The 18,311-nt window shown below is 34.3% G+C and overlaps 1 protein-coding gene across 5 annotated transcripts in view; it reads right to left on the bottom strand.

Moving 5' to 3' along the window:
- ATG4C (autophagy related 4C cysteine peptidase) overlaps window positions 1–18,311 on the bottom strand; it is an 82,826-nt gene that overhangs the window by 18,017 nt on the left and 46,498 nt on the right. For all 5 annotated transcript variants that reach the window (XM_003265168.2, XM_003265169.3, XM_030812937.1 and 2 more), the window contains 3 exons: window positions 13,225–13,303; window positions 12,494–12,570; window positions 5,828–5,947 (listed from right to left, as the gene is read on the bottom strand). In XM_003265168.2, the coding sequence (XP_003265216.1) occupies window positions 5,828–5,947; window positions 12,494–12,570; window positions 13,225–13,303 (276 nt within the window). The remainder of the gene's footprint in view (window positions 1–5,827; window positions 5,948–12,493; window positions 12,571–13,224; window positions 13,304–18,311) is intronic.

Below are 18,311 nucleotides of genomic sequence, written 5' to 3'. Positions count from 1 at the left end.
GGCTGGAGTGCAATGGCACAATCTTGGCTCACTGCAACCTCTGCCTCCTGGGTTCAAGTGACTTTCGTGCCTCAGCCTCCTGAGTAGCTGGGACTACAGGCACACACCACCATGCCTGGCTAATTTTTGTATTTTTAGTAGAGACGGAGTTTCACCATGTTGGCCAGACTGGTCTTGAACTCCTGACCTCAGGTGATCTGTCCGCCTCAACCTCCCAAAGTGCTGGGATTATAGGTGTGAGCCACCGTGCCCTGCCCAGTATGACTTATGTTTTGAAAGAATTACCGGGGCTGCTGAATTGAGAACCAGCTAGAGGCAGGAAAGTGAGGCTTGGAAACTACGTAAGAGATCACTGAAGTAACGATAGTGTCTCAGACCCGTGTTGCAAGAGCAGTAGGGAAGGTGGTGAAACTGGTCTGATTCTAGGTATACTTTGAATATATAATTTGTTATGAGATGTGAGAGAGAGAAGGGAGGTAAGAATAATCCAAGGCTTTGGCCTGAGCAGACAGTGGATAAATTTGCTATCAAATGAGATAAGGAAAACTGTGAGCGAAACAGGTTTCAGAAGGAAGATCAGGAATTTGATTTTGGAAACATACGCCAGACATATAAGGGACACTGAATAGCAACTGGACATTATAATCTATGATTTGGAAAATAATTTTGGGCTAAAGATACGATCTTGGACTAAAACTGATATTTAAAGCTATATGAATGGATGAGATCATCAAGATAAAGACGATATCAGAACTAAAGGCTAAGCCCTAAGCTACTCCAACATGAAGAGGCTGGGGAAGAAAGCAGGCAAAGAAGACTAAAGAAGGAGCAACCAGTGAAGAATGAGAAAAACTTCAAAAGAGTTTGGTGTCCTGGAAGCCAATGGGAAGAAGGTGGAGGAGGGTGAAGTGGATGTTCACCTACATCAAATGCTTCTGTGATAACAAGTAGGATGAGCTCTGAGCGTCGACCAATGGACTTGGCAATGTAGGGTCATTAGTGACCTTGAAGAGGAATTCTGGTGGAGTCATAGGGATGAAAGCACTCAAGTATTTGATGACTAAATGAATGATCATATTAACGAACTATTAATTTGTTCTCCTGGTCACCTAGACGTACAACAGACTTGTCTGTGAGCTCTCTCTTTCCCTCGCCACTTTCTAAGTGGCTGTCTTACTGATTCTACCTTCACAAACTTTCTCAAAGTACTTTCTTCCTCTTTAATTCTACAGCTTCTGTACTAATCTAGGTCCTTGAAGAAGACATTACAAATCAACGAAGAAAAATCAGACTCTTTGATAAATGATGCTAAAATAACCATTTGTCCATGGGAGGAAAAAAAGATATGTACTTTAAAACATATACAAGTTCTAGGCTGGGCGCAGTGGCTCACACTTGTAATCCCAGCACTTTGGGAGGCTGACACAGGAGGATCACCTGAGGTGAGGAATTCAAGACCAGCTTGGTCAACATGGTGAAACCCTGTGTCTACTAAAAATACAAAAATTAGCTGGGTGTGGTGGTGCACGCCTGTAATCCCAGCTTCTAGGGAGGCTGAGGCAGGAGAATTGCTTGAACCCGGGAGGTGGAGGTTGAAGTGAGCCAAGATCGCGCCCCTGCACTCCAGACTGGGTGACTGAGCAAGACTCTGTCTCCAAAAATAAATAAATAAAAATAAATGAAACATATACAAGTTCTAAATGTGAAACATAAAACTTCTGGAAGGAGTATAGGAGAATATGTTTATGACTTTTGCTTATTAAAGATTTCTTTGATACAAAATTCAAAAACCATAAAAGAAAAGTGTTACTAATTTGACTATATTAACATTAAAGACACAATTAACAAGTAAAAATAGTGGCCTAGGAGAATATATTTGTAACACATAAAGCCAACAAAGCAGTAGTATCTAGAATTATAAAGATTTCCTTCGTATCAAATAGCCCTATAGAAAAAGAGAAAAAGAATGAACAGGAAATTCACAAAAGAGGAAACAAATGGGCCAATAAACTTTGATTAAATATTCAACCTTAGTATCAATCAGGGAAATATAAATTAAAACTACAAAGAGGTACTATTCATATCCATGAGATTGGTTAAAATTTTAAAGTTTGACAATATCAAGTGTTGGTAAGGATGTTAAGAAATTCTTATATACTGCTTGGCATGATCACTCTGGAGAGTATTTAACAACATACAGCAAACCTAAAAATATGCTTATCTTATGACCCAGAAATTCCACTGTAATGTATCTAGTGTATCTAATGTAACGCTACTTAAAGTATTATACATGCACAAAGAGATATGTACAAGAATATTATTTAAAACATTACTTGTAATTAAACAAATAAAACAAAGAGTTTTAAGTTCTCAGAAACAAGCCAGATGATCATCAAAGAAAGAAAGTTTAAATAAAAAGAGTGTATTACAGAATGGACCACTATTCAGCTGTTTAAATGAGTAAGCTAGACCAACATGTACAGTTACATAGATAATCTCTAAGTCACTGTTAAATAAAAATGTTGCAGATGAATATATATCTCTTTATATAAAAATATCATTAACAAAAAATGTAATAAATGTAAGATAATATGTGTTGTTTATGGATATATAAAGTATGGGTATGAAACACTAATTAAGGATAGTGATTGCCACTGGGAAGGAAGAAAAAGAATAAGATTGGTGGAAGATAAAACACTTATTAATTATATATGTAATTTTCTTAAGCTCAGTGGTAACACATGGGTATTTACTATATTATTCTCTATATTTCTGTATGCCTGAAATTTTAAAATTAATTTAACAATATCAACATATTACCAAAGTACAGCTTCTTCAGCCTTAATTCAAGACTCTCCATAGTATTATTCTAATCTACTTTTCTAGCCTCTTCCTTCAGTATTTCCTATAGCAGTGTTTCCCAAAACTCAGAGACTTATATACCTCTTTCACTATCATGATTAATGAATATTTTTCGTTTCATCATTTTTAACTTAAATAGCCTTGTACAAATCAATAAATCACACATTTAATATGCCAGTTAATGTAAGTATTAAAATGTTTGTCCTAGTGCCACCTAAAAACAACATCAAGTGTCACATTTTGGGTTGCCCTGTCTTATGCAAGTGGTTCTCAAATTTGGCAAAGATTGTGTGGGAGGCTTGCCAGAAATGGAGACTCCCAGGCTACACCTTTAGGGATTTTGATTCAGGCAGTCAGAAGCAGAAACCCTGCCTAATATGAAGCCTTGGCACCTACCAAGTTGGACTACTTGCCATTCTCTAGACAAACTCTCCACTTTCCTTCTATACTTTTCCTTTTGGTATTTCCTCAGCTTGAAGTAACACTCTCTTTCCCTAAGCCAGTAGAAATTAAGCCTATACTTTAAAGCCCTTCTTAAATATGACCATCACAATAAAGTACTTTGACTTGGATGTGACATCTCTCTCGTTTCAACCCTCTTCTTTCCTCTATCAATTTATTTCTATTTCCATATGGATGCTTACCATATTCAATGTAATATATGTCTACTTGTCTTATTCCCCCTACTGAAGTATAAATGTTACTGGAAGATGGCAGTTTTACACCTTGTTCAAAAGCAGAGATTGTATCTTGGTCATTTTGTGCTCTGCATATGACAGTTATGCAGATACTTGCTAGACTGAATTCTGCTAAACACTGAATTGGTTTAACAATTTTTATTAATATTTTAAAATCATATAGCATAAGGAGTTATTCGTTCATAGGGTATTAACGAATTAAACATGAGACTCCAGACTACCAGCTTCATTTTCAAAATGAGAAAACTTTAAAGAGATATCTTATATAGAAAGAAATAATGTTGTTATTTTAATTTTTAAGAATTAAAAAAATGGTTGAACTAAAACTGCCAAATTAATTTTTAAGAAAAAAAGGCAAGTGCTTAACTTACAACCTTCCAGGCAAAAGAAACTGTGTTATTAACTGACATGGTGAGTTTTTGATGCTGCTACAAAAAGCTATTGACTTAAGAAGAACACTATTATGAAAGCAAAGTTAATTGATTCTTACAAAATTCTCAGTACTTCCAAAAGACATTTCAACATAATTTCTCTTTGCCTTAATGCATATTACTCTGATGCTCAAGAGTAATAATTTCTAAGTATTTTTCCAATGTAAAAACCATAACTGTCTTCAATTAGAAAATATCAACACACAACTCATTTTTTAATTTTTTTTTTAAGTTGGTAATAATAGTCTGGTTTGTTTCTATTCCAGGAGTAAACTACTTTACTGTTTTAAACATATTTATTTTAATCTAGATAGAAAATAAATGAATGGAAACAGAAAAATGGGACTTTTTAATGGAAAATGTTCATCAATATCAATAAATATCACAATATCACCTGTATTTGTACACTTTAGCATATACAAGATACTTTGTAAAGACAACTGTCAAACTAAAATATACAAATGCATATACTTATTTCTAGTAATAGGAGGAAAAATGAAAAATATATATTTTGTTATGTTCACCTGGCCTTCCATGTTGAAATAAGAGAATGAAAAGAGAACAACTGTGAGAAATGAAGAATATGGAATGGTTCCCACATACCTCATTTGTTCCTTTCCTCATTCATTTTTCTATCATATTCCTGTTAAATTTCCTCTTTCATATGGCAGGTCAAGTAAACTAAATCTAGCTTATATGAAACGTTTTATTTAACTTTATCATTCCATTTTTACATTGTAAAATTTCAACTTACTATGTCCACTTTCCTAAATAAAATTAACTGGAAATAAAGCAGTAATAAGTTACTATTATATATAAGCTCCAGTTAAGAATTCTGAGGTCAGTAGTTCGAGACCAGCCTGACCAACATGGAGAAACCCCGTCTCTACATTTTTAGTATTTGTATCTTTAACAAAATTAGCCAGGCATGGTGGCACACGCTTGTAATTCCAGCTACTCAGGAGACTGAGGCAAGATAATTGCTTGAATCCGGGAGGCGGGGGTTGTGGTGAGCTGAGATCGCGCCATTGCACTCCAGCCTGGGCAACAAGAGTGAAACTCCGTCTCAAAAAAAAAAAAAATTCCCAAAAATGACTAGTATTGGTCTTACTTACCATAAAATGATAGCCTAACTATTGATACAAATAAAGAGCTATCAAACTATGCTTACTTCTTTAAAAAGTGGTCTTTTTTTATTTTCTAAAGTACTAAATAGAGACAGATATTAAGGTTCCATAAATGTTTTAGCAGTACTCAACGACCAAAAAAATGCAGAAGTATAAATGTAATGAGAAGAAGTTAAATAAACCTCTTTCAAAGATCCTATAAATAGAATAGATCAGATTAGACAAGCTTATTGGAAGGTAAAAACACAGCTCATTTGATAAAGCAGTTCTGAGAAATCCAAAAATACCATTTCTCTTTTTAAAAAAATCAAAGAAGCACTTGGACTAACAAGAAATAATGCACAATTTGGCTTGATCAAATACTTCATTAATTTTTTTCCTACCCCTAAGGGATTGCCCTTTTAAAATCTTCAAATAGAATATAACCTAATTGCTTGCACCGGTCTAGAGTTTACAAAAGGATTTTTATTTCAACAGTGCCACCTAGTGGACCAATCAATACTTTCAACTGGTCGCTAGTTGATTTCATTTGCCTCAAACGCTAAGATTCCTCAAATAGCTTTATTTTTCAGTTCACAATACTCCTAATAATATTAACATTCAAGAGGAAATTTTAAAAAATATCATAATTTACAGGTTTTTGCCTTCTGACAGTCTGTCTCTAATAAAATTAGGTCATTTACAAATATAATATTTTAAATAAAGGTACCTTGGTGATTTCTTCAGAAGCTCGTTCGAAGTCCTGAACATTTCGACAGTAAAATCCTATTGTACAGCTGGGATCCATTTTTCGAAACGACATCTTTTTGGGAGAAGGGCAGTGGAATGTCTGTAATTTTTAAAGTTCTTTAGGATTAATTTGTCTTTGATAGACAAGTATATATAAAACTATTATTTAAAATTTTCTATCTAGCTTTTTCCCATCACTATAAACATGATTTTCAAATGGTGTTTTAGTTCATCCTATGCAGATGGTCCTCCCCACTCTGCAAAACTGTAAAATACAAGAGCCAACATTTGTATATATTTAATTCACCAAATTTCAACCTTTTGTGACATTAGTGCCATTCTGCAAAAGAAAGGAAGTGTGTCAAAAGTGGTATGCATTTCTAACACTTGAAAATATGAAAAAGACATGCACAGGCTAGTACGAGGCTTGGAATCAAGTTAGCCATTTCTATTAAAATGCAGTTAAGTCTGTTTTGTTGGAGATTTTGGGTTAATGTTTATAAACCTTTTAACAAGGATATCAAGACTTTTTAAACAAATACACAGATTCAGGTAAATGTTCTATATTGACATAAAAAGAACTCAATTTGAGGATTTCTCCAATTCACACAATTAGTACATAACTGCATGTTCTTCAACTTTCTCTTTGAGTGTGCTTTAATCCTTGTTTCTTCTCAGGGAACAGGCTGGAACAGGTGAAACCATTCCATTACGGTCCCTGCCCTCTTTCTCATCAGTCCTTTTGTCTCTTTAGTTCACTTTTCTCCAATAGACACAGTGCCACAGATATAAATGGGCTGGGGAGGCTGCCCTAGTTTCTCTACTGTCTTGCTAATGGATTTGGCTATTAGTAGAGTTTGGCATCTTTAGGGAATACAAACGTAGAAAAAGGGCAGAATATAAAAGTAATCACTGCAATCTTTTTGTTCTTCACAATCACACCTTAGTACTATGTTTAAAAAAAATTTTAATGCTTAAATGCTTAGCCTGTCCTTAAAAATCACTGATGTGACCAAGTCTTTTTCTGTATGTAGAAAAAATAAGTTTGTGTTAAAAAGAACATAAGACTATATATTCATATTTATATAAATAAACTAAGGATATACAAAAATTAACAAGTTTGTGGGAAAGGGAGAGAACTGGGCAGATGGGAGACAAGTGTGGGGAATTTTTGAATTAAAGAACAAGCTCAATTAAGAAATAATCTAGGAGCTGGGTGCTGTGGCTCCCATGTACAATCCCAGCTATTCAGGAGCCTGAGGCAGGAGGACTGCTTGAGCCCAGAAGTTTTGAAGCTGCAGTAAGATATGATCGTGCCACTACACTTCAGCCTGGGCAAGAGGGCAAGACTCCATCTCCATTAATGGGAGGGGATGAGAGGGGAAGGGAGCTGGATTTGAGCTCATAAAGTTATAGTTTCCCTATATTCAATGCCTGAAACTAAGGGATTTTTAACTTCATGCTATCTATTAAAGTGTGGAAAAAATAAGTTGTCATATTTGTTATGTTCATGGTGAAATCAATTAAAATCACTCTTTCCCTGTACATCCTAGTGACCCAATTTGTATCCCATATCATCACCAAAAGATATGCAAACATTCAAGCTGCTTTTTTTTTCCAATGAAAAGTTCAATTGCATTTTAGATTCAAATCCAACAATATGTCAGTTAATATAGGCCAAAAAGCGAGTTTTCAAAACTATGAATTCTGCAAAATGCTTAGCTAACTTACTTTACATACTGAGATTCAACCTAGCTAAACTGGAACCTCCATGGCACTAGTCAATACAAGTATAATCTTAGTTGGACTTTTTCTAACATTGATCTACCTGTTATATTTGCAAAGAAATATTTAAAACAGATCTAGAAAAGCACAGAAAAGCTAAACAAACTTGTTAATTAACAATTTACAGGAATATGAGTATATTAGGGTATATAGCACAGTTCTAAGTCATATTTATAAGAAATTATTCTACATACGTGGTATCTACAAATAATCATTTGCCCAGCTCATTCCAAAGACAGTAACAAGGAATGTTTCTTAACTTTTTTACCAGTCGGGGATAAGAAGGAGGGCCAAAAGCTTGTACATGGTCTAATAATATATTTTTGAACTCATCTACAAGGGTATCCTACATTAAAACACTGGTAAAAGTTTTCATGTAAGAACTTGAGTCAGGCTCATGCCTGTGCCCAGAAATTCAGGAGGTTGAGGCGGGAGGATTGCTTGAGGGCAGAAGTTTGAGACCAGCTTGTGCACCATGGCAAGACACCATCTCTAAAAAAATTTTTTAAATAGCCAGGTGTGGTGGCGTTCACCTATAGTCCCAGCTACTTGGGAGGCTTAGGTGGGAGAATTGCGTAAGCCCAGGAGTTTGAGGTGCCAGTGAGCGATGGTGGTACCACTGCACTCCAGCCTGGGTAACAGAACAAAACTCTGTCTCTAGAAAATAAAAATTTTTAAATTTTAAAAGGCTTTTCATGTAGGAACCAATAATACTAAACCAGAATAGTCTTATTACTATCTCACTGTATTGACTACAATCACCATAGATAATAACAAATACTAAATTGTTATTCATGGTTGTTTTAATATCTACAAAGGACTTTTAAAATATTCACAAAAACACAGATATAAATCTCTGATCACTTAAACTGATATTGGGTATTGCTGCATGAGCACTAGGACTCATACAACAGAGAGGCATTTTATGTCATTTAAACTTTTTTTTTTTTTTTTGAGACGAAGTTTCACTCTTGTCGCCCAGGCTGGAGTGCAGTGGTGCGATCTCTGCTCACTGCAACCTCCGCCTCCCAGGTTCAAGCAATTCCTCTGCCTCAGCCTCTCGAGTAGCTGGGATTACAGGCGCACGCCACCACGCCCGGCTAATTTTTTTGTATTTTTAGTAGAGACGGGGTTTCACCATGTTGGCCAGGCTGGTCTCAAACTCCTGACCTCAGGTGATCCACCTGCCTTGGCCTCCCAAAGTGGAGGGATTACAGGCGGGAGCCATCATGCCCAGCCATTCATATCATTTTGTTCACCAAAGAAGATTCTAAGGCCAACCAACATGAATTTACAATTCACAATCGTTGTCTATTGCAGAACAAGTTAAACATTCAAATATTTTCCTAATTCAGGGCTATGTTCACTTCGTGATAATTTTTGAGCTATGCACTTGTTTTTTTTAATTTTTAAAATTCCAATGATTGGTAAGAGGAGTAGCATCTACTTGACAAACGCACTTTAAGGAGTATTCACTAGATACGCTTCTGTAACAGTATTTCTGGAAATACTGGCCAGGGAGAATCAATTCCCATTTATTTCATTTTTTGATACACTATTTACCAATTGCCTTAATAGTTATTAGGCACCTACAAAATGACAGGCACTATTCTAGGCTTATTGTTTAGAATAGTGAAGTCTAATTACCTAAACATACAAAAACAATACTGAAACATATGCTTATAGGTACAGCTATGCTATTTTGGTGATTCAGACGAAACTTCGTAAGACAGTTAATTAGAAAATACCCTTACTAAAAAGTACCTACTGCTAATTAACCGGGTATGGTGGCACGCACCTGTGGTCCCAACTACTTGAGTGGCTAAGGTGAGGAGATCGCTGAAGCCCAGGAAGCTACGGTGGGCTGTGATTACACACTACACTCCAACCAGAGTGGTAACAGAGCAAGACCCTATCCCTCCACCCAAAAGACAACACAAAAAAAACCTACTACTAATTGCAGTTCCCATGTGTAATTCATTAAGGGTATTATCTTTCACTGATGAATTCACTCATCCAATCTAGATGCCCACATCACGTAATTCTAATAGCTTTACTGCCACTATTTCTGAATTTCCTAAGATAGATTAAAACAGCTACCACTGTATGAACCTCCTAAAATCTGACATTTGGAATTGGGGACCCAGTAATTAGAACAAACTAACATGTCTATTAATAAAGCTTTTCTTACATACCCTCACTGCCAAAGCCCATTTAAGGTATCTTCTCATTCCCTTCTAATTTCAAGTTGTTCTTTGATGACTTTTAAGGTTGTTCATGCTGCGCCTCTGAACCTCATTTTCTGTTTGAAAATTACAGTGTGAGTTTCTACATTATAATGTGTCCTCACACTGAACCATGTGCTCCATTCCTCAGTCCTAACCAAAGATATCCCTGGCATATCTTCACTACTAGACTTAGGATCCAAATATAACTGCCGATGTTCACTTCACAATGTGTTAAAAACTCAGTGAAGATAGCTAAAAATGAGGAAGAGTCTCTTGAAAGTTAGTACAGAAATTCAATAGGATATACTAATTTATTTCAGAAGAAAATGTCACAAGAATTAAACATTAATAGAAATGTACATAATCAAAACACTTGGAACCACAGAGAAGAAAAGAGTTCAACAGAGGACTCTAAAGAGCTTAGGACAGTCCCTTGCACCTAGAAAGAGCTCATTAAAAAAGAAAGAAATGAGTTAGTCTGATTTGGTTTCAAAATGTTAAGAGTTCAATTCTAGAAATGTAGAAATTCAACACTGTAAGAACAACGAAAGATGCAATCTGTTTAAATCTCTTCTTTAATCTCAAATATTCTCATATCATCCCACTTCCTTAAAATTTCACAATCTATTAGATTTGGGGCACTCAAAATATCAGAGGACTACTAGCAGTTATTTACGTGGAATCAACAGATGATTAAAGATTTCAATTTCTCCATCTATTAACCAAAAGAAATACTGATCCAAAAAGTTCCCTAAAAAAACGATTTTAATAATTGAAGTATAAGGATGGTTTTAGAATATGCATATAATTTTTTACATTAATCAACTACAAAATTTCACTAGCTATAAATATACAAGCAGTATAGCAAAGCAAGGATGGTTAGTAACACAGGGTAGTTAAAACACCTTCAATTGGTATATTATAAACTTAAAAGATGATAAAAAGCAAAAAGTGCAATTTTATTCCTCTACAACTTGATATAATTTTTATATTATACTTTCATAGGAAAACAAGTGATGCTACTAACTAAAATAAAACCTTTCATTGCAGAAAAATAAAAATTTTTAACAGGAATTTCCCACACAGATTAAGATATTCTACCAGAATCTCAAAAATATAACATCTATAAACCCATTCTATAAGTGTCCCAATATATAAGAAATGTTTCTGTGCATTAAGAAGTCAATTTTAACAAATTTTACCATACACAGTAAAATCTTAAAATCAATTATTCCTTTCCATTTTCACTATCACCAGCCTACTTCAAACCTTTATTATTAATAACTCCCTCTTGGAGTGTTGCAACAGTCTCCCAATAGTGAGTTGAAGCCTTTCTAATTTTGATTGTATACACATGGCCAGGATATTCATTCACTTGGTAACTTTGCAGTCTCTCAAAATATCAGATGGATAATTTCTCTCTACTGGCCAAAATAATCAGACCAATAATCTTTTAATTTGCTTATTTAGGTAATACTAAAATACTAAGAACAATTTTCCATCTAAATCTCAAGTACCTACTGTTTATAAGGAGTCAATCTGGCACTGATCTACTGGAAATGTAACTTGGACACAAGAATCAGTGCTACAAGACCACAAGGCAGAAAGAGAATTACAATGTAGTTCACATAGCACTATTATTCTGTAGTGCCTTCCCCAGTATCAGTCAACTAGCAAATATTTATTAAGGCGCAAGATACTATGAAAGAACAAAACAGACCTGACCTCTGGCCTCCAAATGCTTATACTTTAATTGAGGTAATAGTTTACAAAGGATGCCAAAATGTTTTATAATGTACCTTTCTGAACCAGATTTTAACCTTGTAGTTTATCTATTTTCATATTCTACCTCTTAAATACTATTAGGTGTTAATATTAGCTAGCAAACAATTACTAAAACAAAGTATTCAACTACATTTGCAACTCATTAAGTCCTTGAAAATTAGTGATCCATGGCACTCAAGTGATTTAAATTATTTTATTCTGTAAAAGTACTTTAGTCTGTAAAAGCACCAACTGGGAAAACAATCAAAACCATGTAATAATTACATATTTCACTTATGTATTCTCAAATTTTTCTGAATTAAAATACTGGATCACAAAATGACCTATATAAAGAAAAAGAAGAGGTTAAGAAATAAAAGCTAAAAAAAAATTAGAAACCCAACTAAGCTCTTGAAAACTTCTTAATTAAAGGCTAAGATTTACTGTACTGAAAGCAAAATAATTTAGCAGATAATCTCATTAAGTCGCTTTGTTACTCTAACCCATCTATCCCCTTCTATTTTTCTTTTTTTTCTTTTAAAACAGGCCTAACATTTTAAATTCTTCAGTACTGTTTAGCTGTCTCTACACAAAATTACTTGGAGACGTGATCATTTATTTCAGTATGGCCAGGGTTTCTAACAAGTTAGAGACAAAGATAAATGAAGAAAGTATATCATAAATTAAAATTCAGCAACAAAGTATTTAACCTTTGACCACTGTGTTAATTATGGTTCTATAAATCAGTAAAATATTGATTATTAACCGGTAGTTATAATACTATAAAAGCACAGCTACCTAGCACATCTCTAAATAATTAGTTTACTTCATATGGTAAGAAAACAGTATCAGCTCTTTATCCACAGTACCTCAAGAGGGAAATCCTTTATGCTGACATCTACAAAAGATTGGCAGTAATGAGGATCCATGTAAATCAAACTGTCATCTACAAGGACAAAACAGGAGACAAGTAATTCAAAAAACACCTTATTATTACACTGCTTACAATCCAATTTCTATGTAGAACAGCTGAAAAAAATCTGGGAGTAACAGCTTGCCAGACTGATATTCACTGACTGAAACATAGGTTTGCACAGGATAGATTAACTTTTGCATAATCAAATATGCTTGTATAAGCAGAATTTTTACAAAGTGATGAGACTGTCATTTAATTTTTGGTGATAAAATTACTTTCACAAACACACAATTATATTCTACAGTTTGCATATGAAAAATGTATTGCACTTCTTTATCTTGACAGGAAGAACATATTGCTTGTCATTTTATCATCAACTTGCACCACTAAAACTGGTAAAAAGTAAATATATAAATAGCAACTGCCAGAACGTGGCAGCAATGTCTTCTGAAGTTTAGTGCAACCAATAAATTATGCCTTGTTTATGCAATAACAGAAATTAAACATACATTTTACAGAATCTAATTATGTTGTGGACCAAATGACAAATGAGTGGCTGTAGTAGGACTGATGAATGTATAAGGTACTCGCTTTGCTCTGTTAATCATCCTGTTTCCAGATGATCTCATATTAACTTTCTGACTTTTAAAACAATGAAGAAATATATTTCACTAAATCACTAACCTTGAAATCCAGCAAAGTAATATGACTGTTTAGGTTTGCCACCAATAATACCCACACAATATTCCAGGCTTAAAATACCCTGCCAAAAAAAAAATACAGATTTAGTCAAGAGACAAGTGGTAATTATTCAAAGCAAACAAATTTCTATTACTAATATTAGTAGTTCCCAAATTTACCACTACCAGTTATCATTTATATTACATTTGCACCCAGGTTCTGAAATCCACTTGTCTTCCAAACTGCCTTCCTTTTCTTTAAATCACTCAACATTAACATGACAAATCAAATATTTTGATCAGCATGTTGCTCAACAACATTAAACAACTACTACATAGAGAGATAATCAATTTTACCACTGTAAGGCAATAAAATTCCTGCCAAAGCCAATACACTTAGCCTTCCAGTTAGCTGGTGCAGCCTCACTGTGATCAATGTAAAATTTTCGTCAGTCTTTTTGAAATGCTAAAGATAGTTCTTAGTCCTTATTGCTGTTTTCACTGAACCTTGAGTCTTAGAATCGCAAATTGAAAGCCATTTTCTAATCAATGGCATTCACTCAAATTTTTTATGCTACTTCATTTGAAATAAAGAGTAATGAAAATAACTTAACCCAAGGAAAATAATAATTATTATTGCATTTAAAGCCAATTTATTTTACTAATCATAAAATATCAGGAATACCACAATAAATTATTTAATACACCCCTCAGCAATCTATTCTAAGCAGAACTCTATTTAAGTTAGGCCAAATCAACTCTATATCTTTTTAAAAACATGTTCGATTGAGTAAGTTTAAAATATCTAGTGGAATCAATTAATGTCTTATCAATAGTTCCTGGAATAATTTTGATACATCCTATAAAACACTAATAATGATAAAGTACAGGTTATAAAAACCCCCAAACTATTAAACAATAGTTAAGCTGTCCTTCTTTTAAATGAGAGGATGTTTTGAAATCTGTAAGATATAAAAATAAAGAATATATGGACAAATGTTCTTTTTCCTTTAACAAGTAACCAAACCATAGAGAACACACACACATACAGGAAATACAGAAAAAAGTAAAACTTTTCCCAAATTCCAACACCCAGAGCTCATCATTATTAATATTTAGGGGAACACCTTCTTAACATCTGTCTATATTACATATATACACACACAGATTTACAAATACAATTTTGTTTTGTTTTGTTTTTTGAGACGGAGTATCGCTCTGTTGCCCAGGCTGGAGTGCAGTGGCACAATCTCAGCTCACTGCAAGCTCCGCCTCCCGGGTTCATGCCATTCTCGTGCCTCAGCCTCCCGAGTAGCTGGGACTACAGGCGCCCGCTACCACGCCCGGCTAATTTTTTGTATTTTTAGTAGAGACGGGGTTTCACTGTGTTAGCCAGGATGGTCTTGATCTCCTAACCTCGTGATCCGCCCGCCTCTGCCTCCCAAAGTGCTGGGATTACAGGCGTGAGACACTGCGCCCGGCCTACAAATACAATTTTATATATGTGAAATCTCACAACACATGCCATTGTAACCTTTTGTTGCTCATTATGTCATGAGTATCTTTTCCTATCAATAATAGAGATCTATATTAACAATACGTAGTAGCTGAAAAATATTCTATTTTATGATGACAACAAAATGTGCTTTAAAACCTCCACTATAAATATTTAAGTCATTCCAAGTTCTCACTGTTATAAGTCACCCTCCACTATAGTTTGAACATTTTTATTCCCTCCAAAATTCACGTGTGGGAACTTAATCCCCAATGTAGTGTTGAAAGCTGGAGCCTTTGGGGAGGTGTTTAGGTCATGAGGGTAGAGCTTGCATGAATGAGATAATCAGGTTAAAATCTTAGAGCTAACTAAAAATAAAGATAAAATTGTATCAAAAATCTCAATGTTGCTATAAAAAGGACTTGCAGGAGTGGTTTCTCTGTCCTGCTCCTCCGCCACGTGAGGACAGAGTTCACCCCTTTTTGGCCCTTCTGCCTTCCACCATGTGACAGTGCAGCAAGGAGACCCTCATCAGATGCCAGTGCCTTGATCTTAGATTTCCCATCCTCCAGAACTGTGAGAGAATAAATTTCTGTTCTCTATAAATTACTCAGTCTCTAGTATTCTGTTACAGCAGCAAAAAATGGACTCAGACACCCTCTAAAGAACAACCTTGTATATTCTTAGTATTGTAAAAATATCATAAAGTTTTTTCTGAAATGGAGAGCTGCAACTGAAAAAATTAAATAAAACAGAGAAAGTATATCAGGTTAAAATTTAGAGGTAACTAAAGATAAAGATAAAATTGTATCAAAAATCTCACTAAATAGTAATAAAGTTACTTATCAATTAAGAATTCTACTGTTTTCCCCCTAAATAAAAATCCTTAATACAATTAGAGAGTGCCTTACTTTGAAGCAGTCTGATCAGTTGAAATGCAATGTTTGTATCATAGAGACCTGTGAGGCAGTGAAAGTTCTATGTCTCTTACAACTGAGAAAAGAAAGAAAAAAAAATATAGCAAGGATTGTCATTGACTCTCCTCAGAAAATGAATGGTTCTGAGTAATGGAAGAAAGACTTTGGTTCTTGACATCTGTATTTCCCTTGCAACGCATTAGACCAGGTTTAGTAATAAACGTTTAGAAGCAGATTAGGAGCTAGAATGCCATTACATATAAGAGGCTGTATCTTTGGATTGAAAACACTTCTCAGTTCCTAAAAGAGCTTCTTCACAGTTATTTTTCTAGTGGTGAAAATTTATTGAGCTGCATCCATGAAGCAATAAATAAGAATGAAGTAATCAGTCAAAAAGAAAAGTCCTAATTTGGCTCACTGAAGAAAAAGAACATACTGGATTTTCCTCATTCCAGGTCCTTAAAAATACATACATACACACGTAAACCTCCTGTGGTAAGGACTAATAAAGCACACAACAAATTTCCTTCTTCTCATACAATGTAGCAGGATGCTATGTTGGCACTATCTCTGAAATACCTTGTTTAATAAATTTGAAAAATAGAACTGAACAGTACATTTTAGACTCACCAACGTACATTGGTTTGGCAGGAAAAAATACAACAGCTGACCATACATGAAAAAAAGAAAAAAGTTATTTTTCTTTTAGGGCTAATGAACACACTACCTTTTCACTTCTAAGTGAATACCTCTTTACATGCTCTCATTTGGGGTTTGACTCAACCATCCCCTCTGGCCAAACATAATACCTATCATATAACCTACTCCACTTAACCATTTCAGCCATTTTTACCTAACTGGAAAATCAAAATGTTTCAATAGTCACTGCTCTCCCACTGTAGTGGACTACGGTGTAAATCAAGTTAGTAGAAGCTCAAGAAAAAGTTACCTTTCAAAAAGTTCATGTTTCAGAGAAAAATATGGAAAACAAACTTACAGTCAAGAAAAGTCTAGTCTCTGCTACCAGTTTGCTATCTGAACTTGAATATATCACTTAACTTCTCTATGTCTTTTCTGTTTCATAAAGACAATCCAGTTCCTAGCTACTGTGAGGGCAAAATGAGATAAATTTACATTGAAAAGTATTATACAAATTAGGGTTAACAAATATGTATTGAGTAACTCCTATATGTTAGATACTGAGGCTTCACTTTAACAGCTTAACCATAGTTTGTTTCACTACAAAAAGAAAAGTCCTAATTTGTCTTGCTGAAGAAAAAGAACATACTGGATTTTCCTCATTCCAGGTCCTTAAAAAAATTAATATAAATAAATAAACCTCCTGTGGTAAGGACCAATAAAACACACACCAAATTTCCTTCTCCTCATACAATGTAGCAGAATGCTACATTTCACTACAAACCATGGTTAAGCTATTAACCATGAATCACTCGAGAGCATTAGGCAGTGAGACCATCTAATGAATACTATCAATACCACCAAATAGCAAAGTCCTCAGCCAGATGAAACATGCCTGAAGCATTTGAAACCCATTCCACCAGGAATGAAGCTTTGGCTAAAGGAATCAGTTCCAAAACTGCATCAGTTTCTAATCTTCTCATGGTAGTAGAGAAGGCAAAAAAGAATCCAGTTCAGATTTGATTAGAACCCACCTAGAGATGACAACATGTCAGAAGTCTCAAAACCCTCAACAGATTCTCTAGATGAAGTGGTTCACAGCTTCTCACACTGCACCAATAACCCTACTAAAGATACATGTCAGACATCAAAACCTTACCTTCATTTGGAAGATTAATATGTCATTGATATATTACAGTATTGTTACTCTTAGTAACAAATGTGCTTCCAAAATTTTAGTAACTACTAAGAAAAGCCAGTATACCAACTAAAAAACTTTCATGTATCATATGTTAAAAAGAACTGCTCTAGATTTCTAGAATTAGCACAATCTACCCTGAGAATAGATGTTCTAACTAAATATATAGAGACTACAATATGGATTAATGCCTCATGGAGGGAACAAATTGTTATTAATCATAAAAGACAGATTCAGACTTTATTTCAACATTACTATATCCCACAACACTCCATTTAAAGAAGAATTCCAACTATTGCTGCAAAAAGAGACTACTAAAAAATGAAGAATTTTATTGAAACTATGAAAATAAACTAAAAACTTTTGCCTTAATCAGAAACTATTTCCAAGGTATTTTATCATATGTGAAAGTCTTGGTGCCCAAAACAAGATACCATAACTACACAGGTTCTTTTGGTGCAAGAAACCACATAATGTGCTCCAAGAAAGAACCGACTTTTAACTGGCTAAAATGAAAAAAACAAAGTTGGAACTCCTCCAAATACTATCTTCATATCTTCATTATTTCTAGCTATATAAATAATCTCATCTCTTATTGATATCATGGTGTCACAGGAAACATATTATAACATAGCAGTAATAGAGAGTTTTTTCAATAATTAATGTGATATAGTTTAATGCTAGTTTTATGAATAAAGATACATACTTAAAATTACAAATAAGAATAATGAAACTGTAACTATATTACAGGTTATGATTATTGCTGTACCTGTGTCTCCCTGATTAGCTACAAAGATTAAAAGGCTTTTCATTTTGTTACAGAACACTGTGCTCTTCAACTC

Source organism: Nomascus leucogenys, chromosome 5, assembly GCF_006542625.1.
Source record: "Nomascus leucogenys isolate Asia chromosome 5, Asia_NLE_v1, whole genome shotgun sequence".
NCBI classification, from domain to species: Eukaryota; Metazoa; Chordata; class Mammalia; order Primates; family Hylobatidae; genus Nomascus; species Nomascus leucogenys.
Note: the sequence above shows the minus strand (reverse complement) of the source record. Positions and strands in the feature narration are given on the sequence as shown.